At 39.9% G+C, this 23,965-nt stretch overlaps 2 protein-coding genes across 3 annotated transcripts in view; both read left to right on the forward strand.

The window, feature by feature from the left end:
* The first annotated feature begins 497 nt into the window (after window positions 1–497).
* si:ch211-210p4.6 (malignant fibrous histiocytoma-amplified sequence 1 homolog) lies at window positions 498–10,343 on the forward strand. The gene is made up of 10 exons (XM_044361242.1): window positions 498–559; window positions 2,024–2,888; window positions 3,657–3,954; window positions 4,221–4,407; window positions 5,206–5,399; window positions 6,595–7,094; window positions 7,863–8,020; window positions 8,094–8,268; window positions 8,730–8,797; window positions 8,901–10,343. The coding sequence occupies exons 1-10, from the start codon at window positions 544–546 to the stop codon at window positions 8,912–8,914; spliced, it is 2,475 nt and encodes an 824-aa protein (XP_044217177.1). The 5' UTR covers window positions 498–543; the 3' UTR covers window positions 8,915–10,343.
* Window positions 10,344–13,153: 2,810 nt separating this feature from the next.
* LOC122985134 (C-Jun-amino-terminal kinase-interacting protein 1-like) overlaps window positions 13,154–23,965 on the forward strand; it is a 56,225-nt gene continuing 45,413 nt past the window's right edge. Inside the window, exon 1 of one of the 2 annotated variants that reach the window (XM_044355531.1) lies at window positions 13,154–13,435. In XM_044355531.1, the coding sequence (XP_044211466.1) occupies window positions 13,359–13,435 (77 nt within the window). In that variant the 5' untranslated portion in view covers window positions 13,154–13,358. Of the gene's footprint in view, window positions 13,436–22,615; window positions 22,765–23,965 lie in introns of those variants that run through there. The other variant, XM_044355540.1, reaches the window with a different exon arrangement.

Genomic DNA, 23,965 nt, shown 5'->3' on the forward strand with positions numbered 1-23,965 from the left:
CAACTTTTATCACCACCTTTTACAAGTGGAGGTTCTATTTGTTTGCTTTCAGCCATTATGACCCAGTGGCAAACAGTGGTACAGCAAAAAAAAAATCTCTTGCAGACTTAAAAGCAATTTCCCCGTAGGCAACCATCATCCATTATAAAAGAATCAACTATGGAATTGTTGACAAGATACCTCGAACTGCATACATTTTTTAGATAGTTTATTTCAGCAACACTCTCAGTCATTAAATGCAGCGCTGGTGTCAATACATGATGTTGAGGAGTGTTGTGTTTGATGTTTGAAAGCACATTTAGAGTACAATTTTTGTTAATTCAGTCTGAAAGCAGCTGAGTGAGTGGAGAGCTAATCTGATGGATGGATCCGTGGGTGGTTGGATGAAATAAGTAATCTGATGAATGACAGTAAAATGGTAATTTCACTTCCCTATGCCTATGAGGATAACTAGTTGTGTGTACAGCCCTCTCTGCTCATTTCCTGAGGAAATCACCGACAAGAGAGCTGGCTCAAAAACAGCTGAGGAAAATATCTGAAGAAATGGACTCTGTAGATAGTAAGCAACCCATCATTTTCTTTAAATATTGTTAGCAGTCTGTGATTACTGTTGGGAATGTTGACTTAGCTGTCTGTAGTACAGAAATATCAAGATGAGAGATTTCTTAATAGGGGCACTGTTCCATAATTTTTGCATAACATCATCTTGCTCAAGGTGAGGAACGCCCAGTGAAGTATTATATCTTGAAAACATTATTTTCTGAAAACAATACTAAAGCTTAACAAGTAACAGATAGACTTACTTCAAATACCAAAACAAATACCATTTGTGTTGTTGTAAATAAGAGGTGGTGTCCCACCAAAATGCTCTCTGCCTCTCTTCAATATTCTGTTTTAATTTGCAAGACAGTTTTATTTCTCCTCAAGATTATGTGTTCGGAATGAACATGTGGAAATTATAAATCACTTTGATGATTCAAATTTTGTTTAAATCGTAGTCTCTGACTATATTATTTGCTAAACTAAGAGATTGCATCACCACCCTGATAACACCCTGATGTTACTGTTGCTGATTCTTCCGTTCTGTAGTAAGTTCAGTCTGTTGCTGGTGCAACATAGTTATCACATCAAGATTGTTTCTATGGCTTTTGGGTCTTTCAGTAAGCTTTTAACCAGGAATTTACAACACACCGTACGTAGCAACTGGGCTAACGTTGGTGCTCTTTCTGCTGATTTTGTCTGAGACAATAATGATTCAGAATAGTCAATTAAATTTCAAGATCATTATAACATTCTCCAGGTTTATCGTCTTTGTTTTCTGTGCACATGTTTTCAACCCATTGACCTCCCCAACAGTCTTTGTTATTTCTGAGTTTTTTTTTATTTTGTTTTGGGTTTTTGGGGGTAAGCAAAAAATGCTTCACTAGATTGTAGATTACTGAAAAGGAAAACACAATTATAGCCCAAGCTGACCAATTGCGGAGTGTAGGAGAATTTCTGAAGCATTGAAGTTCTCTGAAAAATTAAAACACAGAGTGATGAATCTTTCTCTCTTTACTCTTACATGCCAGCATTGAGAAGGGCACACAGCCGTTCTCCAGAACAATCAAACAGTCTCAGCTTAAATACAGTATGTCCTAGTAGGAATTTGACAGAGAGAGGGTAATAAAGTAATAAAAAATTAAAGAAACACAATCGTAAAATAATAAAACACCTAGCCTTACCAATGAACACTGCTAAACTCCTGATGACCTCCTAACAAGAGTCCTTCAGCTGTCTACCAAAATTAAGGCACATGCTTTGACACACTAAATACCTTACAGGAGTTACATTTTTGAGGGGGCAAACGTAATCTCCAGCTCAACCTCAATCCTGGAGAATGGACTGATGTAGAAAGAGTTGGTACTGGGGTTACTCTGCAAAGTTTATCCAGACAACGCGGTAAACTTGCTTTTTTGAAACAGTGCTGCAGATGTTAAATGTGATATTACTGTGCCTGTAAACATTCGCCTTTATAACACAGGAAACAGTTGGCAGGAATGGGACCTGTCGGGACAGAAACTGAAGTCCATTCCTAAGGATTGTCTAACATATGCAACAAGAGTGGACCTACAGAGGAACAAACTGAAACGGGTCATTGGCATCTCCAGACTCACCCACCTGACCGAGCTTAATCTCTCCAGGAACAAGATAATGGAGTTTTCTCAGGAAATGCAAAACCTGCATAAATTAGAGAGACTTTACATGAACCAGAACAATATCAGATCTATTCCAGAGGGAATCTTTCCTCATCTAAGGAGGCTAAAGTTCCTAAAACTCAGCACCAATCGCTTGGCCAAGCTTCCCTCAGATATTAACCAGTGCACCAGTATCACTTACCTGGACCTTTCCAAGAACTGCCTGCAAAACATCCAAGCACTAGTTGGTCTCCAAAAATTGAAGGAGCTTTTGGTTAAAAAAAACCAATTGACCGAGCTTCCATCCCAGCTCTTCCAGAACAGGAGCTGTGAGTTGACAGTGTTCAAGGCCACAGGCAACCCGCTGAGGTACCCCCCAGAGGAGGTCTGTGATGGAGGGGTCATGGACATCCAGAGCTACTTCCTTCAAATGGAGGAGAACCCAAACACACACAGTGCCTGGACAGTCAAGACCATGTTTCTGGGTTCCTCCATGGCAGGGAAGTCCACACTCTGCCGCAGCCTGAGGAAGGGGAAGCCCGTTGCAGTAGCAGTAGAGGACCGAACTGAGGGAATCGAGATCAGTCAACTGTACACCCAGGAAGTCCGTTTCCTTTTCTGGGACTTTGCAGGGCAGGAGGAGTACTACCTGACACACCATGTCTTCATCACACCTCGAGCCCTTGTCATCCTTACTATTGATTTAGCCAGGTGAGAAAGTGTAATAGTCTTGATTAATCACCTTTTAAGGCAGTAGTTCCTAAAATGTTTGGTTTTTATAATAATTATAATTATAAGTATTACTATGAGAGATGGAATGTTTACATCGACAGAATTAAATATTTGCAAAAATACAAATATTTACCTCAACCACTTGCAGAGACAGGGCACTCACTGGACATCCTGGATGTTGTAGTGCCATAGGGCAATTTCTTCTTGTATTAAAAACTTATCAGTTTTTTAAAAGATCTCATTGTTAATGAGAGGGATGTGTTGTACTATATGCAACAGCCTCAGTTTGAAAGCTATTCTGCAGCTTTTAGAACTGATACTGTCAGACAGCAGTGGTTCAAAAGGTTATACAGAATGATGCATTTTTTATATCACTTTACTGTAAGAAACCACTGAGTTGTCAAAACTAATAATGGGGACTGTCAGGACACCAGGAAATTTTGATACAGGAATAATGGACACAGGTTTAGCTTACGGTTAAAACTCTACTCCACCTATTCTCCGCTATGCCATACTGTTCTCTTGACATGGTCACCATATAATTGCCTAAATTGGCACCTATGTCAGCATGTTTCCATTCACATACAGTATTCAGAACATGCTAACATTAGCATTTAGCTCAAAGCACTGTTGTGACAAGCACAGCCTCACAGAGCCACTTGCATGGCTGTAGCTAACAAAAACAAAGACTACTGGGTACGATTTTGAAATGAGCCCATGATAAAAAATGTTTTGATTTTCAATCAGCTACAACATTGAAGACCCACATTCCTTCAAAGACCAACTGTGGTTCTGGATAAACAACATACAGTTGCGTGTGCCTGATTCAGTGGTCCTGCTGGTGGGAACACACTGCGACCAGTGCCGCGACCAGGAGGAGGTGATGGAGAAAAAGAAAGACATCGAGGAGAAGGTCAAAAACATGCTGGCAAACAGGAGGATTGTTTTAAAATACCAGAAGAAAAATCTGGAGGAAAACACAGACTCTTCTCTCTTTGCAGACCAGATGGATGAGCTGGATTGCCTACTGGGATACAATTTAAAGGTACTGATAGTTGATGGGAGGATGTTACTATTTTAATGGTCTTACTTTGGTTTAATATTATTTTTTGTCCTTATGAGGCTTTCCTCTAAATTTGTTTTTTAAGCATCTGTACAGTTCGACTCATGTATTTACTTGAAAGTTTCTGTTTTTTTATATGAAGCACAAGTTTCTACAGTTTTTACATGTACAATATCCTGTGTAAATACAATGTTAATTATTTTAAAATTAATTACAACCTTTCACAGCTGCCCTAATCTTTTGTTCAGGTTCTGGATCTCGTAACTCTCGACTGCCAAAGGACTGAGGATATTGACAAACTCAGAAGTCATATTCTGATGTGCATTCAATCAGAGAGTGTGCTTCTCTGTGCTGAGAGCATCTTACCGAAAAGTTATGAAGAAGTGGAGCAAGCCATCCTTACACTTGTTGCACAACAAGAAATTCCCCAACACGGTAAGTCAATTTTAAAGTCCAAGTACTGTACACTTTATCATTAGTATTATAGAAAATTTATGTAAAAAATATTTTATGTCTCTCTATGTAAAGCAAGGAATATCTGTCTGTCTGTCTATGTATGTTTGTATGTTTGTCCTTCGCATATATCAAGAACCGTTCATCCGATCTACTTCACACGCAACACGTTTAATCACAGCAGGGCGGGGCTTCTGGGCTCTGACTTGAGTTCACACTATGTGGGTGTACTGCTGAGGACCAAGGAAGTGCAGTGTCGAGTGTGAAGTTGTTTGGACATGTTTAATAAACTTTGATTAAACAAGCAAACAGTGAGCTGCTCAGCTCTGTGTCTGAGTGCAGCAGGGGATGTTGGTTATAAACACATCACAGCAGGGCAGGGCTCTGGGCTCTGATTTTTTGAGCAGGACAAAGGCATGCTGCCCGTTTAGTTAAGCTGCCCAAGAGTGAAGAACAAGTGCACACAGGAGAAAAAAGGCAGAGGAAGTAAAACTAGCCAATAGGAGCTCAGACACATTTGATTGGCAGCAGAATCAACTACTGGAAGGCCATAAACTGCTTCTACAGTTCAACCTCAGTTTAGTCTCACTGGTGAAGTTTCTGTCTGGATTAAAACCATTTAATTTATTAATTCCCTGTTATTTTAATTGATATGTTTATCAATTGATGAGAAATAATAAGTTATCGGCCTGTTCTGATCAGGTACGTTTTGAACGGGTACTAAACAAGTTTTTTAAATTTAAATTTCTTAATTGAAATTTGTTCCTTTTTTGATATCAGGTATTATTCTACTTGAAGAACTGAGTGATTTAATTCTGAACCATGTTAAAATGAGCCAAGAGAGTCTCCACTCCATCTTGCGATCCCTCTTGCGATATCTGCACCGGATTGGGGTGATCATTTGGTATGAAGACATCGATGTACTAAGAGACAGAGTCTTTATCCAGCCTTCTTTTCTCATCTCAATGTTCAAGGTTAGTGGTTGCGTTTCATTTCTAACAGGGAAATTATCTCTCTATATAAAGCAAGGAATCTCTCTGTATGTATGTATGTTTGTCCATATCACTTTGTATGTATGTTCAAGACATGGTGCAGGATGTCCCAGGTTTTGAACAGGCACTAAAGTTCATCCGATCAACTTCAGCTCAACTCAAAATTGTCGTCTACTGATAGCCTGCATGTGAGGCATTTAGGGAGCATCCGTAAATTATAGCATCTACCTATAGTCTGCGTGAGAGGCGTTTAGGGGACGGGCACTGTTCTCTGTAGGTATTGAGAAATCAGCCTGTTCTAAACAGGCATGTTTTGAACAGGCACTGCACTGGTACCCATATAATTTATGGACCCTAAAGATACACCACTTCTTGTAAATTAACCTGTTACTAAAGGAAAAAAAAAATTTGATCAGCTTCCTTGGAAATATATGAAGCCCTCTGGGACACATTATGATTATCAGTGCACCCCTTAATTCCTGATCAGTTTTGTTTCTGCTGATTTGGAAAATGTTAAATATTACCACAATCAAAATTACATAACAAATTTACAAAGAAAATTAACATTAAATTAATGGCTTGGGTTATCTGAACTGTGCCACTGATCCAGGTCATAATTACTACTGCTACTAGATGGCACCTGTCGCTCAAACATGACTATATGCTGTTTTTGGGCGACCCACATTGCGACTCATTTTGTCATTTGCCCTCCACATGGCCAACAGTAGAATTAGCAGAGAAAAGGACTGCAGTGCAGTGTTGGTGGTCAATATTTTTTATTCCTTGCATGTTTACATTGAAATTGTATCTGCCTCAGATAACCAATACCCCCTGCAAATGTGGATAAGGCACTGACAGGTGACTGTTCTACAACCTCTGACCTAGGTGTTGAATGGGTTTTCCAGAGTCTACATGCAAAACCACCTTAGCTTGCTTGGGAAAACCAAAAATCAGCCTGGCTTCTTTAATCACCAGCTGCCGTTGTATCAACGTATTTCAGGCCTATTATGTCAGGAATGCCTGACAGCCAGATAGGAACGGAAATGTGTATGTGTAATAGGTGTTGGGAGAATGGAGCTACTCCAAGGTGACCCTTTAATGGACTATCTCTGGAGAAGGCCCACACATGACTCACAAACCTTTATATAACTCCCCCTGTCTCCTCCTGTTAACACAGAGCATTGTGAGACATGACTTGGTGCAGCAGCTGGAGGGGGTCTCCAGAGACCTCCTCATGCAGGAGGGGGCTCTGGTGAAACAGAAGTTCACCTGGGTGCATGACTTGAGGTACAGAGGCATCCTGCAGAATGCAGCCATGCGGATCTTGGTGCGCAGAGAGATAGAGAAACTGGTTGTGGACGATGATGACCTGGTCAGAGAGGTGGTGGGAACCAAGAAGGAGGAAGGCATAATACTCACCCTACTGCAGCATTTTGAGGTGTGCCTCCCCACTCTTGTCGGAAGCCCCCTGAACCCCCAAGCATCAGATTTCATCCCTGGTGAGAAGCAGTGGGAGTCAGCCTGGGAAGAAAAGAGAGACCCAGATGGAGCCTGTCTCTTCCCCATCTACCTCAAGGACAACATCACAGTGTGCCATAAGTGGGGTGAGGACAAGCAAGATGACCTCAGTGTCCACGTGTACTTCCTTCCTGAGGTTCCTCATGGCTTCTTCCACAGGTAGCATAGCTTGGAACATGTTTCATCATTTTAAATTTGTCTATGAAATACAGTAGTTTCTGATCCAAATGAAACATTTAAGTTCATCACTTCATGAATAATATATTCATAACCAAACATTGATTTTTTTGTAAAAATCTGCCTTTTTTTGTATTTTGTTGTATTGTTGCATTTGCTAGCTAGCAGTTTTCTTCTTCTCTGCATTTTGCTGCCACATTGCTACATTTCTTGGTACTTTTTTCACTACTAACTGACAATCAGTTGAAGTTTGCAAGAATGTGAATCCTTGTGCGTGTACGTTTACCTTGTGAGGCAGCTGGTTTCTCAAGTTCACAAGATCACAAGATCATGTGAGAATCCATCCTCTCAGGTTTTAGTTATGTGCTTGTGGCCAAACCACCATTGGTTCAGACTAATCAGCATCCTAGAACTACTGGCAGCTATGGGCGTGGTTTAGGTGTGACACAGTGAGAAGTGATAGATAACAACATGTTTCCTACATCTCAGATGGTTCTGTGTAACAAACCATCTGGTGTGTCAGGTTACGTGTAAATGGGATACACATACAAAACAGGGACCTGCATTTTTACAAAATAAACTGACTTGTTCTGCACTTACCATGTTATCCCTGTACACTCTAAAATCTGGACATACAGCCTGAAAATGTCTCAATTTTTGTATTGACAAACAATTGAAATTAGTTTTTGAATACTTTTGTCACAAATAAACTTCCATAAGTTACCTTTATGGACTGTGTCTAACCACCAGAGTAATCATCAAGACGTGCTTCCTGTACCCGACTCACTGGGTGGGGAGAGAGCAGTGTCTCCTCTGCTGCGGAAACAGACTGGCTCTGGTGCGACAGAAGATTGAAGATGGAGATCCTTTCATAGAGATACGCTGCAGGAGACCTGACAAGCATAATGGTAAAAATCTATAATCACCCTTTCATAACGAGACTGCACTGCAACAACACAGACAGCTGTTTTCTTTCCTCAGAGTTTCGGCAGTTGTGGGATCTGATCTTGGCAGTGATGTCCAAGCTGTTTGTGTTGTCCAGGCAGTGGCCAGGACTGACCCAGCAGGTGCACACACCCTGTCCAGAAAAAGGCTGTCCACACTACTTCACCTGGAGAGACTGGCAGGAGCTCAGCAACGCTGACTTCTACAACCTGTAAGTGATGTATGGGTTAGGGTAGGCCCTGTTTGTGCTTGTAATGTATTATTATTACTTCTACGTCACAAAATATTCTGTCCACTGATCTCAGTAATTAGAACAATATTTGTAACTATTTACATTCAGTTACTTTGATTTTCTTTCTCATGCTTTTTCATATCTATATAGATTTTTTTTCATCCTTATAAATACTTTACATTATTACTGATGTTTTATTCACCTACATTTGTGAGAAATATATTATTCACAGCACCCACCCAGTTACAGTATCAATCAGCAGTGGAGCAATCAGCCCCACACTAAGCTGATTACTCCACTCCAGTAGAATTGCTTGTCTGAATCAAAAGTGGTTTGGCTGACTTAATGGTAATACTCAGCACCGGACTGACTTGTGCCTCAAGCAAAGATGACATGATCCCACCTTTCATATTTTGTCTTTTTTTGTCTTTTTTAAACAGTGTGAAGGAAGAGAAATTAGTTTGCCAGGGAGGCCACACACGACGGACGGAGCTGATTTTTCCAAAAGGTAAAATTAATGTCTACATATAATGAAAGATAAAGGGCAAAATAAAAATTATGTTTACATTGAGTTTAATTTCTAATCAATCAAAAATGTGTTTTGCTTCCAGTTCCTCTTTTGTAATTAGGAGTTTGATGAAAATTACATCAAAAGAGAGAAACACAGCATCGACCTCGTGAAAGTGACTGACTTCATATGTTCACCGTTGACCACTGAGATGTCACATCAACAACCAGACCATTCTGGAAATGCAACTGATTAAAATCTAGTTCTTCAAAGGAATATTATAGTTTTATCATGGTGTTAATTTTGTGATTTTGGCTGTCATTGGCTATGACAACATTATGACAAGTTTGAAAAGTTAACATTTGGTAAAGATGCTTATTTACTTTCTTGCAGAAAGATGAGAAGATTGATACTTCTTTATGCAACTGTAAATATAAAGAAAGATTGGAAATAGGAAGAAACAGCTATCCTGGCTCTTTCCAAAAAGTAACACAATACACCTGCCACCACCTCTAAATCTCACTAAGTAACACATTGTATGTCGTCTGATGAATCTGTACAAAATCTGAAGTGTAAAAATGTCAAATCCCCATTTTAGACTCCAGGAAGTTACTGGTCCCAACCGTACAGCTTAAGCATACAGATATGAGAATGGTATCAATCAACTCATCTAACTCACAGCAAGAAAGTGAAAAAACATATTGTACTTTAAATTGCTGAGATCTGAGCATATGGCAACATCACTACTTCAGAGTCCAACGGTCAGCATCATGAGGTGTCAGATGGTCATACAGCCTGTGTAAAAACACCACAAAAAAAACCATGTATGCATGACTGTAAGTCAGACAGTTCAAAGTTAAATCAGGATGTATCTCTGCAAAATCCAATGGGTGTTTACAGGAGGCAGTTTGGGTAACAAATAGCATTTGTGTTTATTTTCTAAATACACTTCATTCAGTTCATATAATTGGGTTAAACAGAGTCCACTGATCTGATCGCTGGACTCTGTTAGCGATGTGGCTGCAATCCAAGATCTCAGTAATTAAGTGTTTGAGCAATATGTCAACATAACTGGTTATGTACATAATGAAAATGAGACCCAGATGGTAAAAAAACAAGACTGTTCTCTTAACATCGGCTTTTTGTCAATATGCTTGTGTTGTCATAACATACAGATGAACATTAGTGTAGTGTGTAGTGATTTTCAGCACAGCAAACTGGTACTGGAACAGTAATTACACTATATATGCAAACAACAAAGATGAATTGCAGACACGAATCAACTCAGTTGCAGTTAAATTTGATTTAGTTAATTGATTTTGTTGGCTCACAAGTTTTTCTAGTGTATATTATATTATGGCATTGGTTGACTGTCTTTTAATTGTACATTGGTTACTATTTGTTTATCTGTACAGTCACAAGCAACACATTTAGCAGCACTGCTGATAAATGCAGAAGTTAAAATGCTTCTCTCTTTCAGTTCTGCTTTATGACATTTACTGTACACCTTCTTGCGTCAACACTATAAAAATATACTGCAAAGCCATGTTGCTTTTTTAAATCATTGCTGTATTTTTTATAATTTGCCAATCTTTCAAATGCTTAAAATTATGTTGGTGGTAAGATAAAACAAATCAACTGTATTAAAAGTTCATGTGACAGTTTTTTTGTTTTGCTTAGTTTTGTGTTTTTTAGGTGTCACAGAAAATGCTGCTTATATTTAATTGCACTGATTATCATTAAACTTGTGTTATGATGACTGTTTGTACCAAGTTTTGTCCCAATACATCTAATCCATGTTGAGATATTCCAATGGATAACTGAAAACTTTGCGGGTGGTGTTGCAGAAAGTCAGGGGATTGACAGTCATTTGAATTCATGAATGCCAAAATGTCTTGGCAGTTCATCCAATATTTGGACCAATTGACATTGCCATCCCTAAGCATAGCTAAAAATCATTAGCCATTTGCTGAGAATCTCTTTCATTGGTCTGCAGATCACAAATTTTATCAATACTTCAAGAGTTTTTTCTGAAATTCTAACTGTCCACTGAAACTGTCTTACAAAGTTTACTGTCAAAAACATTGTCCTGGAAGGCCTAAAGTTGGCACTGAAAATATGTGAAGCAGTAGTGTGTTTGTACCTATTCGTTTTTGAGTTACACTTTTCTACATGAATGTGTAAGTTATAGATACCTGGATATATTTACAGTTTACATGTTGCAGTGCAGGTTTTAAATGTGATGCTTTAGGAAGTTTGGGAGTGAATCCATAAGAAAAAAATGTAAGAAAGAAAGGGAACTGATGGAGTCAAAAAGGGGGAACTGAGGAAAAGAAAGGTGGAAGGACAGGGGAGGTGTAGAATAGAGGAAAAAAGGAGAGATTAGAAGGTATACATATGCAGGCGTTCTCTGTACATTATTGCCCTCTGCTGGCTTCTCTGTGACATGACCACTTAGTGGTCAGTTTTGGGGTATGTCAACACACCGTCTCTGATGTGACTGTTTTGTTTGCTTGTTTTATTTTATCATGTAAAGACAAATCTAATATCTTTCATTCTCAACACTACAAGGGATTAATAGGCTACAGTTGGTATATAGACCTGCAGGAGAAATCTCAGCAGAACCAGATTTCATAAATATAGCCTACTGAATTAGATATTTCAAGTGAGTCCAGACCAGAAGAGAAATGAGGTGATGTACAGCAGCTTGTATCTACCACCGTGTTTTTCATCCTCTCCCTCTAGTTCTCAGCCCTCTCCTCTCTGTGGGAGCTCCTGCTGCCTTCAAGGTCTTCTCGTAAACTTCAAACTCAGAAACAATACAGTACAATGTGTTAGTATGTGTTTTCAAGTTGTTTTAGTCACAATAAATGACAAGATGGATGCAGTAACAAAGCAGTTTTCATGATGGAGGATGCCTTTTGATTGTTCTTTGGTTTGTCAAATGAAGCGGTGACTGCAATAGTTGAATGTTTAATGATGAAATAAAGACTTAAAACTACCAACTAGGCCAACAACAGGTTTCCTACAAAATGAAAAATAAAAAAAAAAAAACATACAACTGTAGGCCTAGGAAAGACCTTCTTTTAGAGCCTAATGCCGTGTTAAATTTGTACTAACTGTATGAACATTTTTGTCTGATACACAAATTACAGCAGAAAAGTGGCACAGTCTGTGTGTTATCTGACACCCCCAAAATCATATTGCTAATGTCAATGTCATTATTTGACATCAGATTCGTGACTTCTCATTGGATATGGTACATGATATGTGTTTTTTACATATTGTAAAATAGAAGTTAAAGAAAAATATTTTGTGACTCTGATTTTACGACTTGCATCTAATAGCTTCTCTTACTTGTATAGCTGGTTATCATTTCTACTTGTTGATTTTTATTACCAATTTAGAAACTGCTGAAATCCGTTGCTACAAAATGAGTCCATTAGGGTTGCAAAACCCTAGAGTGATGGTCAGCTCAATTCAATTCAAACAACTTTATTCATCCCCAGTGGGGCAATTTAAAAGTATTCACAGCAGAGCACACACAAGCACATACATCTCAACAAAACACACAGGATAGAATGACACAGTTAATAGTTAAAATACTAAAAACTGTCAAAGAAAAAGTATATAGGTCAGTCATCGACCAAGAAATGTGAAGGAATATTTATTGGAAGGCTATGTATAATATTTTCAGGCACCATAAACATCGGTCCCGCTGCTACATCAGTGGTCATCAGTTGGCTCAGCACCACACACATTTAGATCTAGATGTCTGGCCCCTACAGTACCCATGAATCCTACTAACTCATTAGACAACGACATAATTAACCTTAAAAAAGAGAGAGAGAGAGAGAATACTACAATATAAAATGTATCAAGAAAAACTACAACATATTCAGCATTGATATGAGATAGATACTCTACACATCTAAACTCTTAGTCAGGCTGAAAAAGGGTCAGCTATAGCACCCAACACCTGGGGGTCTTTGGTGGTGGAAATTATGGCTTGGCATTAAAATGTCAGGCATACCTGGCTAATCCCTGTGATTTTAATGTCAGGACTATTTAAATATTATACATACAGTAGAAGTGAAAACACAACTGAACAACCAAGCGGGTAGTTCCGAGTCTGAACAAGGAACCTATAAATAGTTTCCTATAAATAGGTTCCTATTGGTTCCCATTGGTATCATCACAGTAAACCATAAACTGTAAATGCAACGTGCTAACAAAGCTACCAGTTAGCTTTCCACCCTCTTGTCCAAATATGGTCACTTCTCATCACTTCTGGCTCTAAAAATCCAAGATGGCGATGGTCAAAATGCCAAATTCGAGGCTTCAAAACACGAGTCAACGTCCATTATTTTTATACAGTCAATGGTAAGAACACATTTTTTTACATAACTTCAAAGTTACCAATATTCATTGAACAGTTTAGCTGAGTTTCCATTTTTCCCACAGCCCGCGAAGGCAGCACCCTATCGCAGCATCGCCGGACCTCTCAGGTGTCTGCCGGGCTGCTGCACAGGAGCCAATGGAGGAATGAAAACGGAGCTGCATGGCGGACCGAGAGAAGAGGAAAACCAGCCCACCGCCTGGCCGCAATATACAGGTGAACTCCCCGGCCAGCTTCAGGTAAGAGTCCCGGTGGAGGAAGCCTGGGGAGGGGGGTCCGAGCTGCCTGCCTGCCTGTCTGCGGGACTGGAGGCTGTCAATGAGCGATGAGCCAGCGCGGCTCTGCAGAGCTGAAGGTGCTGATGCTGGCTGTGTCGGAGCTGCTGCCGCTGTGTTTGGCCCCGCTCAGCTTTGCGGATTAAAGTCGGAATGTGTTGTTGAGTCCTATGTTTTTTGTTTGGGCGTGTCTCTGCTCCCAGAGGACCGAGGAAAGCTGTGTGCTCCATGCACCCACTAGAACCATACACTTAAAATATGTCGTCAACCAAATCTACTCCAGCCAAAAATCTAGGCAAAAACTCAGCAGCTTTATTATTCCCAGTTTCAGATAATGAGCTTTTATTGGCCTTTTAGGCTATCTGGCATTTTTTCTGCTTTGCTTTTACTGAAGTCTTTGGTAGGTTTCCCCCACAACAGCTTCATGATAAGTTTGTTTTATTGCTGTGTGTCCCTCTAGTGACTTACTGCGTGTTTTGATTTTTAATAGTTGGCTGGCGTGTCCTATCACTGTATTATCTATTACTATTCTAATGTGTATGCAGGATTAATTAGTGAGTTTTCAGCAACCTTATGACAGCTGCTTCATTATTGTCACCGTTTTGCTTTCTCTCTCATATTTTGTTTGGATTTTGGAGTTTAGCAGGAGTATTTTTAATTAGTTTGAAACATATCATAGCCAAACCCACAGGCTTGTAAACAAACGAAAATAAATGGGGGTAAGCTTTCTATAGCTATTTCTATTTTATGTTAATGTTGTTAGTTTTAAGAATAATGATTGCATATTTTTGTAAAAATGGAATGGTTTTGATTGTATTAATTAGTAGCTAAAGCCTCAAATATAATTAATCACAATAACGAAGGTAATTTCAAATAATTACCAGTTGAGTATTTACTCTTTTTGTCTGTTTCATCTTTGTAATTTGAATCTCTTGGTTGTTGAGCTGTTGGCCAGACTGAAGAGGCAGTACAAAGAATCACATCTTGGTTTGTAGGAACAGGACGTTTTATTGTACAGAAACAATTGATTTGGTTAATCGATAATGAAAATCAAGTTGCAGAGCTACAGAAAACTCAAGGTTGTCAGTTAGGTGATCAGAGGTTATTCAACCTGCAACACAGTTCAAATCAACATGTTGGAGGGATCAGCTGGATGGTTTTGTCATGCTTTTATACTGTCAGTATGTCACACACACACACACACACACACAAACAAACAGACATACATACACTCAGAGGTCCTTACAATGTTGCCTGAGGAGAAGCTGTGATTCTTCAGTGGCATTGCTGAATGAATGGAGGCCTATGATCGATATTCCCCAGTGAGACAGTGCCATCTCACACACACACACACACAGACACACACACACACACACACACACACACACACACACACACAAACAGTCTGTCCCTGTCTCATTAGCTGAGCCTGCAAACAGGCAGATCCACAGCCATCTTTCTTCAGAATTTCATCATAGTGACACTGGAGTTCTTTCACTGGTATTTGATCTGTCTGACAGAGAAACATATAAATGAAGCGCCTCATACGGGGGAGGGAAGAGTATTGATTAATATTTCAGATTTGTAGTACACCAGAGAAGGGAAACCACATAACCGGCAGCCCTGAAGTTGGCCCGGTCCCAGTGCAGCCATATGTTGGCATGTTTTCCTCTGTCACCTTCCCTGCCTCCACACACGGTGGTCGAATTCTGTGTCTCTCTCCAATCTGCTGCCGTTAAAGTCGATCTGCTGCCATAATGTGCAGCTCTCGCGTGCGGATATTCAGTTACTGAGATAACATACAGGAGGAGCAGTTCACGCTCAAATTTAGATTCAGTCCACAGTTTCCGCAGCATTTCACTGTGACCTCATTTTGAGGTCACTAAAATTTTCATGACTCTTGTGAAGAGTTACCAAGTTGTCATTTGAGTTTGGGTACAAGATATCATTGCTTTCAACAGTCTGGATGTTACTGCAAGTAGATTTTACAGAAAGGATCATAGATTTCAAATAGTTAAATCTAGTTCAATCATAGACTTCTAATATATTTTTACAACCAAGAAATGTATTAATATTTAATATTTCTGCTTATCAAGCAACCCCTGGTGATGTTCCATGGTTGGAAACTCTGATTTAGTCTTCTTCTTGATCTTCTTACACAGTGAGTTTGCTCTTGTAGCTCCATACTCTGTACTCAATATATAACCTTAAAAGGCAGAAAATAAACAGAGGCAAGAGCTCTGATGGTTCAAAAATAAAAATGAAAAATCAACATGGCTGCTGATTTTCTCTGCCCTCTTTTCTCTGATCTGTCTGGGCTCCGTTTTTTATATCTTGCCCTAAAAAAAATGACATACCGTAGCCCAAATATGACACTGTTCGGTGATTAAAACACTTGAATCATGTTGCTGAAATGTGCATATTTTAGCAGTGATGTTCTGAGCTAATTTAAGTGTCTTTAAAGCTCATTCATCTCTGATCACTTGGTAGCTGAATCCTTTACTCCCTGTTAAAACACTGAAACCTTTCAGTATTGATCAGGACACCCTTTCTGTATGATTTTCCGTATAAGTGTTTTAGTTCAGTACTGTAATTTTAGTCACTGTTTGTTTAGTGGCTCTACTGATCTTCACTGGAGCTGAGCGTGACAGATAAAGACTTACTTTTCATATTTGGGTGAACTGTACCTTTAAATGCTCCCACACTGCATTAATCATCTATAGCACAAGAGGGCGTAGCAGGAGATTCTTTCACATTAGGACAGTATATCTGTGTGTGTGTGTGTGTGTGTGTGTGTGTGTGTGTGTGTGTGTGTGTGTGTGTGTATGTATATCTGTAATGCAGCATCTATGGAAAACCTGACTCCAAGCTTCAAAATGTCCCTTTTATTCAAGGTCAAAGACACTAAATCCTTGTTTTTGAGCTTTTTGAGCTACCAACATGCAGCCATATGGTCATACAGCACAGACTCGGCAACTGGCCAGAACCTATGTATGTTATTGTTGTTGTTTTTAAAAATAAGTATTGCATATTTGTGTAAAAATTGAATGGTTTTGATAATATTAATTAGTAGATAAAGCCACAAATATAATTAATCACAGTAATCTGTCCATTACATCTAATAATTACCAGTTGAGTATTTACTCTTTTTGTCCATTTCATGTTTATAATTTGAATCTCTTGGTTGTTGAACTGTTGGCCAGAGTGAAGAGGCAGTATAAAGAATCACATCAGGGTTTGTAGGAACAGGACGTTTCATTGTACAGAAACAATTAATAATCAGTTGCATAAAAACATAATTAATCGGTTAATCGATAATGAAAATCATGTTGCAGAGCTATAGATAACCCAAGTTCATCAGTTAGGTGATCAGTCAGAGGTTATTCAACCTGCAGCACGGTTCAAATGAACATGTTGGAGGGATTAGCTGGATGAGGTATTAGCTGCATGGTTTTGTCATGCTTTTATGCTCTCAGTGTGACACACACAAACACACACACACACACCAGAGGAGCTTCACACATTTCCCCCATGTGACATCACACATCAGAACAAAATGCTATCAACTATCAAGACACTGGTTAAGTGTTCTGTATTTTTTAGAGAAATAGTTTTAATCTTGAGAGCAAAGAGTAAAGACGAGAGGCGGGAGGATGACAGAGAGAGGGAGACGTAGGAATCCCAGGATTGTTTGTGTGTGTGTGTGTGTGTGTGTGTGTGTGTGTGTGTGTGTAATGCAGCATGTATGGAGCAACAAGACAGTGTAGGATTGCAGTCCATGCTGTGGTGCATTATGGGAAGAAATAGAGAACTCATGTCTGATGGCATCAGGGATATGAAACCGGAGATCCCTCTTGAGGTAAAAACCAATCTCTCTCGTATGCAGTTCAATATTTTTCTTTTTAAAATTACAGTTATGATTAAGCTTGAGAGCCTTTAACAGGTAAATGCAAACAGCAAATGAATAGATGGATGAATTCTGTTGTTTGTTTATGTGTTCAGTTTCTTCTTTTGTTTTGTTCATATTACTTTAAGTGATTTGATCACCGCATGCCAAGACATCATTGATTTTCTGAAGTGATTTGATTGTACAATAGCAGCTGATTAAACTGAAATGTAACGTTTACATCAGCAGCAAATGGTGTAATTCATTTAACAGAGTGATTTTTTCGATGATGGTAGGCATATTTATTGTGTTGGTTTGTCACATCCTCATGCATCTTTGCTATCTTAACATCAAGCACCGCAAAGGAAATAAGACTTGAGACTTTATCCTCGCTGTTTATTGTAGGTGTGTGTGATTTACTACCCTCTTTCTCATAACCTATAAGCTAAAAGCTAAAACACTAATACTGCCCACATGAGAAGCAGGGAGTACATTTAATTGTCCCTCAATATTTTTTAAATGGTCTCCTGACAAAAGCCAATAATTGCCCCTTGAGTTATTACATTATCCTGCAGTTTTGAGGTGGGAGGAGAGTGAAATGTTAGAGAGATGTGAGAGATGGTGTTTTGAATATAGGCTGCAATTAGAATTATGAACGAATTATGTCATTATGTTCGGATAATGAATCAGAAATATTAAGCAAATGTTTAAAAATGTATAGATCACTAAATTATCAAACTAAAAGCACGTAAATGTCCATGATCCCCCCCTCCCTCTCTCCCTCCCTTGCTCCTTCGCTCCCTCGCTCACTAATTCATTGACATACCTCTTTTCCTCTTTTCTTTTATCCTTTTACTGTAGCTTCCAAACTGATGTTACACTGCTGACAAGATCTGCTCAGGCAGATGGATTCACAGGGTGTGGGATGTGAGAGTGTGTGTGTGTGTGTGAGAGAGAGAGAGAGAGAGAGAGAGTGAGAGAGAGAGAGAGAGAGAGACAGACAGGAGACAAGGGAGGTTAAGCACATTTTGAAGTGTCAGTTTCTCCTTTCCTTGATTCACTGCATCGGTCTTTCATGGACTTTGATGTTTTCTCGGAAAAAAATAAATGATTTCAGGTGTTTTCAACAGGATTATGTCTTTTATCCTCAGAGAGAGAGAGAGGGAGAGAGGAGGGAATTTAAATTGAGCTGATTTGAATTTCACTCACAGTAGAAGCTGACAGAGTGGACTGAGTGCAATTGCTCTGGTTGCAGTTCGCCTCCCACTGATCATTTACTGCTGTCGTTCAATTTTGCTGAATTGGCAATCTCTCTCTCTCTCTCTCCTCTCTCGCTCTCTCTCTCTCTCTCTGCCTCTCAGTTAATTAATTCTCAAACAGTGGCCTCATTTACCAGGTCTGCATCTGAAACAGATAGAGACAACTCCTTTATTACAAATTTTCCATTTTTAGTAAGATGTTCTCCTGTTTTCTGATCCGCTCTTGTTTTAATGTGCTGTTGATGCTAAGACGAGCTGAAATTTGAATTCTCCTCGCATTTTTTGCAAGGAAATTATGATGACATTATTTATTTTCCCAATTTTTCAAAGACAATAAAATTGTTGGACATATTTTTGGAAAGGGCACTTGAGCCCTCTAAGTGGGCGTTTCCCATGGCTGACAACAGAGAGCTGGCGATGTTAGATGTGCCGTCAATTTCATGGATTGTTTTTTCAATCAGTGTGAAGCTCCTGTTACCCTTCCTGCAGATGTTTCACATTAAAAGCCCACCAGGAAAAGGAGGAATTATACCTTTGAGCTGCTTTTAATGTGAAACACCTGCACAGGAAGTGTTGAGTTGCTTAACAATAATAATACGTAGCTTAACATCAAATCCAAAAAAAAAAACAAAAACTGGAAATATTTGTGGGTTAAGAACAGTGTTTCTGTACGATGTGGAGTATGACATTACTGATGGAATTAATGCTGTGGAAATCTACATTATCCTGAATTTATAAAAGACGATATGTACATAGGAAGTGTTTCATTTGCATTAACAGAAAACAGAACAGAAAATAAAACAGGAACTGATCAGACAGTATGAATAAAGGCTTGATTAATCAAGAAATGCAAATAAAAATAGTCATAGTGACTTTCCAGAGTCAAATATCTCACTTTCCAATTGTATATTTCAGTAGAGCAACATTTTGAAAACACAATAGGATTTACTTTGTGATTCATTAATTTTTTCCTAACTTAACAATGAATGAACTCATTACTTCAGCTCATATATGTTGAACCGCCTGATGCCATGAATTCATCTTGTTGCCTCGACCCACATGGCTGTTACAGGGTTAATTGGCCTCTGCTGACGAGCTGAACGGGGATTAAATGTCTCACACGCATGCACACACATGCACGCACACACAGTCCTGGGATTCCTATATCTTCCTCTCCTCTCATCCCCTCCTGCCTCTCTTGCAGACCTGCCAACTCTCCTGTTTTTACTGAGCTTCTCCCGTATTCCCCCCCCCACACCTCTCCCGCTGTGCTCCTGTTTTGTTGTTTCTCCCGGGAAACTCCTTTAATTTGCATGCCCCTCAACCTTATTATGAATAATCGTCATACACATGGATCCATAAGTTTTGTATGTTTGTCTGACGTTACCGGAGTCGCCAGATTGTCTATGAAACACACAATCGCACACACAATTTCAAAACCATCTGTCACCACAGGGGCGTGTGCACAGCTGCTCCGCGTAGGCAGTCTTTCCTCCTGTCTTCTATCCTCCCTCCCTCTGCTGCCGGTGTGATTCACTGCCTGCAGGTACCGCTGGTAGAGAGGAGGGGCTGGTTTGTCTCAGCCAGCAGCTGAGTTTACAAGAATTTGGCAAATTTTAAGATATGTGGCAAATAAACAGTTAGCCTACATACAAACAACTTGCGGGTTATTAGCTTAACCAGTGTGCTGTGGTTGCGTAAAACATACCGGCGGTGGATGGGACACTGTGGGCAAAGCAGCTGAAAATATTGCTTTTCTACATGTTTATGCTTGTCGAATAGACACACACACACTCAGACACACACACCGAAACACTAACGAAAAACCCAAATGTTGGCAGGTTTGCTCATGTCTTATATTTTGCTCTCAAGATTAAAACCCATTCTCTCAACATACAGAACACTTAACCAATGTCTTGATAGTATAGCATTTTGCTCTGATGTGTGATGTCATGTGGGGGAAATGTGTGTGTGTGTGTGTGTGTGTATGTGTGTGTGAGCTCCATAGTTTCTGGCCAGTTGCCGAGGCGTGCTGTATGGCCATATGGCTGCGTGTTGGTAGCTCAGAGTGTAGAAAAACAAGGATATAGTGTCTTTGACCTTTGATAAAAAAAAGGACATTTTGAAGCTTGGAGTTAGGTTTTCCAAAGCACAACTGCAGCAGTGTTAAGTTGTGATGGATGCTAATACGGCATGGCTGACGGAAATGCTTTTTACTTTTCAGCTGTAGTAAGTGATTTCCTGCCACTAGGGGGCTGAGAAACATCAAAACAAGTGGAAAGGCACATACCCTGATATATGATCACAGTTGCCTGTCACACATCCAGCAGACACAGAGCAACATTATCATCACATTACAGTCATATTTCACAAGTTTCACTCTTTTGTTAGCTTTTTTTTTTTGGTTTCCACCAAATATTGAAAATAATATCGTGCTCTTTAGCCGATAGATATTCTACAACCAGCTAGTTGCTAACATTGTTTGCCCGCCATTTTGTAGTGTACATTGGGTTTATCAGAACTCGTTTGCAGAAAACAACTGTCTGCTGCTGGAAGACAAATACCTAAAAGATGTTAAAATGCTCCAAAGAACTGAGGGGAACACCATGCTGAGTAGAGGTGATAATTCTCTGTGGGTTTGTCATCACAAGCAACCTCTTTTATGTTACACTTTGTAGTTTTATCTGTTTTTAATTTACAGAAGCAAAGGTGAAGTGAGATACACCACTTTGCTTCTTGTTTCTTGAAGCCTTTGGTGGCTAAAAATAGCCAGTCACTCTGTTTTACAATATTATTGCATATGTACAGTACACATGCTCGGGCCTAAGGTGCTGGCAGGAGGTTATAAGGTCAGTGGCATTTACAGGGTTAATGGGCTGCACAATTCACTGCGCGTCTGCTCTTTTCCAGTCACACATTGATTTTGGGAGGAAGCTTAACCACCTGCCAAAACAAGCAAAGACCAGCACAGGTTATAGAACAATTCCGGTTTTCGTAGGTTTGGCCATCATTTCTTTTGATAATAGTTCTCAGCTACTGAAGTCAGTTGCTGAGATTTGGCAAAACGCAACAATGTGTGACAGGGAGGAAACATGACGCTCAGAGTCAGACAATCATACAGGTTGTAAACAAACCCTGAGGTTTGTATGTATTTGCTAGAGAAAAAGAAGGTGAATGGTCAAATTATTGGCCAAATTGGCCGTCGCAACAATCCATCACAATTTACAGGCTCCTGCTGATCATCTTTGACCCACTGCAATTACCGTAGCTGTGCACATATAATTTTCCTTCATATAAGTGAGTATTACCAACATTTTTCAAATAAACTGATTTAGATAATCTGGATTGTTGCCATGATTACAACCTGTCTGATGTCTGACTGTTTTCTGCTCCGTCAGACATGTTTTTATCAGTGTCGCCTTGCTCCCAAATCCTTCTAGGTAGTGTAATTTGGCCAATACAGTGTTATCATAACTGATAGGAATGATGGTCCAAACTACAAACATAACACCCAAGTTGTAATAAACCAGAAATCTCCTTGAAGAGGATAGATGGACACAGAGACAAAGAGAAGTGAAAAATTAGAGGGAGTCTTACATGATCAATGGGCTTCATGAATAATTGAGCACAACTGTGTTTTGCAGAGAGAGAGAGAGAGAGAGAGAGAGAGAGAGAGAGTGAGGAGTGTCCTCTTGTGCTGATGTTTCTCTTGTTTGAGCTTTCTGTGGCATTGGATGTTATGCTAACAGCAGCATTTTTCCTGCAGTGGCATAGTAAACCTGATAGAGTAAACATCTAAGGGAGAGAGAGAAAGAGGAGTAGATTATATAACACTACTCCTCTCTGGCAGCTTCAGCTTCTCTGCTTTAAATAATTCCCCCTCTGTCTCTCTCCTCTCCGGATGAGCGGTAGCAGCAGGGCTCTGAATCGGACGCCTCTCCCATCGACCCGGACGAGCTGCACCCCTCCTCCCTCTCCTCCGGCTCCCTTCTTGCTCGCTCCTCCCTCTCTTCCTCCCTCCCTCCTTCACTTTCTAACCTCCTTGCTCCTGCTCCTCCTCCATCAGCTTTGGATGCCCTCCTCACTTACAGTATGGACTCGGGAGGGGAAGGAGGAGAGGGTTGGATGGAGGACCAGTGGGAGAAATGGTAGGGCATATCTCTCATTCTTCTCTGTGTGTGTTTTTTACCGGCATGCAGCAACATGGCTGTGTGTGTGACCTTGTGTGTAATAACTGCTAACATGCTTTCTTCCTTGCGATATGTCGTCTTCTTGCATCTTAAAGCTCAAGGCAGGCATGTCCTTGAAGGAGAGAGGATGCATGTGGTTTTGTGTGGGTTTGCATCTAAGAAGAGAGGTAGAGCGTGCAGCAGCGGATGCTGGTTTATGTTGACCAAAAATGGGACCAGAGAAGCCACAGAGGAGAATACACATCACACTTATGTTGGTGTATGTGTATGCTATAACACCAATGCCATTACAGGAAAAGCACTGTAGGGGTGGATTTGTGTTTCCAGAGTTTGTTTTCACACAGCGACTGATGAAGGGGGGGTTTATCTGGATGGAAAGCATCGGACAGGACCGTCCTGGTCCAGGACAGGTCCTGTCCTTGCAAGAGGGCGAAGCTGATGAATGACCCTCACTGTGCAGCCTTGTAGTCCCTCAGCAGGAGCATAAACGTGTGAATTACTGGGGAAAGATGGGGGAAGAAGACAGGCAAGGGTATATGTGTCTGCTATGAAGACTAGCCTAAATGCTGGGTTTAAATGTGTATGTTGTGTGAGGTGATTGATTAGTAACAGCACAACACTGTAACATGGGAAGAGGTGAGTGTAAATATCCATAGTTGTGTGGATAACATGCCTGTCCTGCTTCCACTGATACGTCAGCAGATATTGCAATAAATAAAATAAATCAGATTTGTAGTTTTTTTCATGATATTTTATTGTTGTTTATTTTACTAATTGGGGATTTGGGCACATAATCAGCAGCTCATTTGCATTTTTTCCACATTTTTCACTTCACTTTCTATTACTGGAAGCATTTTTCTGATCTTTCCTCATCACGACACAACCTTTTTTCCACTGTAAACTGCAAAGAAAAGTTGTTTTTGATTTTGCTGCAAGAAATATAAAAACTTGTGGGTATTAGGGACATAAAATCCTGGTGAAAATCTGGTTAAGCTCATCTGCTTTTGGTAATATTGGTATTTTCACTGAATATAGTATCTGTAAAAAAAAAAGGAAAACGATGACCGTTATCTATATGTGACCTTGCATGCTACTTGTGAACTACAGTCAGCTTTGCATGCAAGAAATAGGTAAATACAGTGCTGTCGGTATCAGGGTT

Source organism: Thunnus albacares, chromosome 1 (assembly GCF_914725855.1).
Source record: "Thunnus albacares chromosome 1, fThuAlb1.1, whole genome shotgun sequence".
Lineage (NCBI taxonomy): Eukaryota > Metazoa > Chordata > Actinopteri > Scombriformes > Scombridae > Thunnus > Thunnus albacares.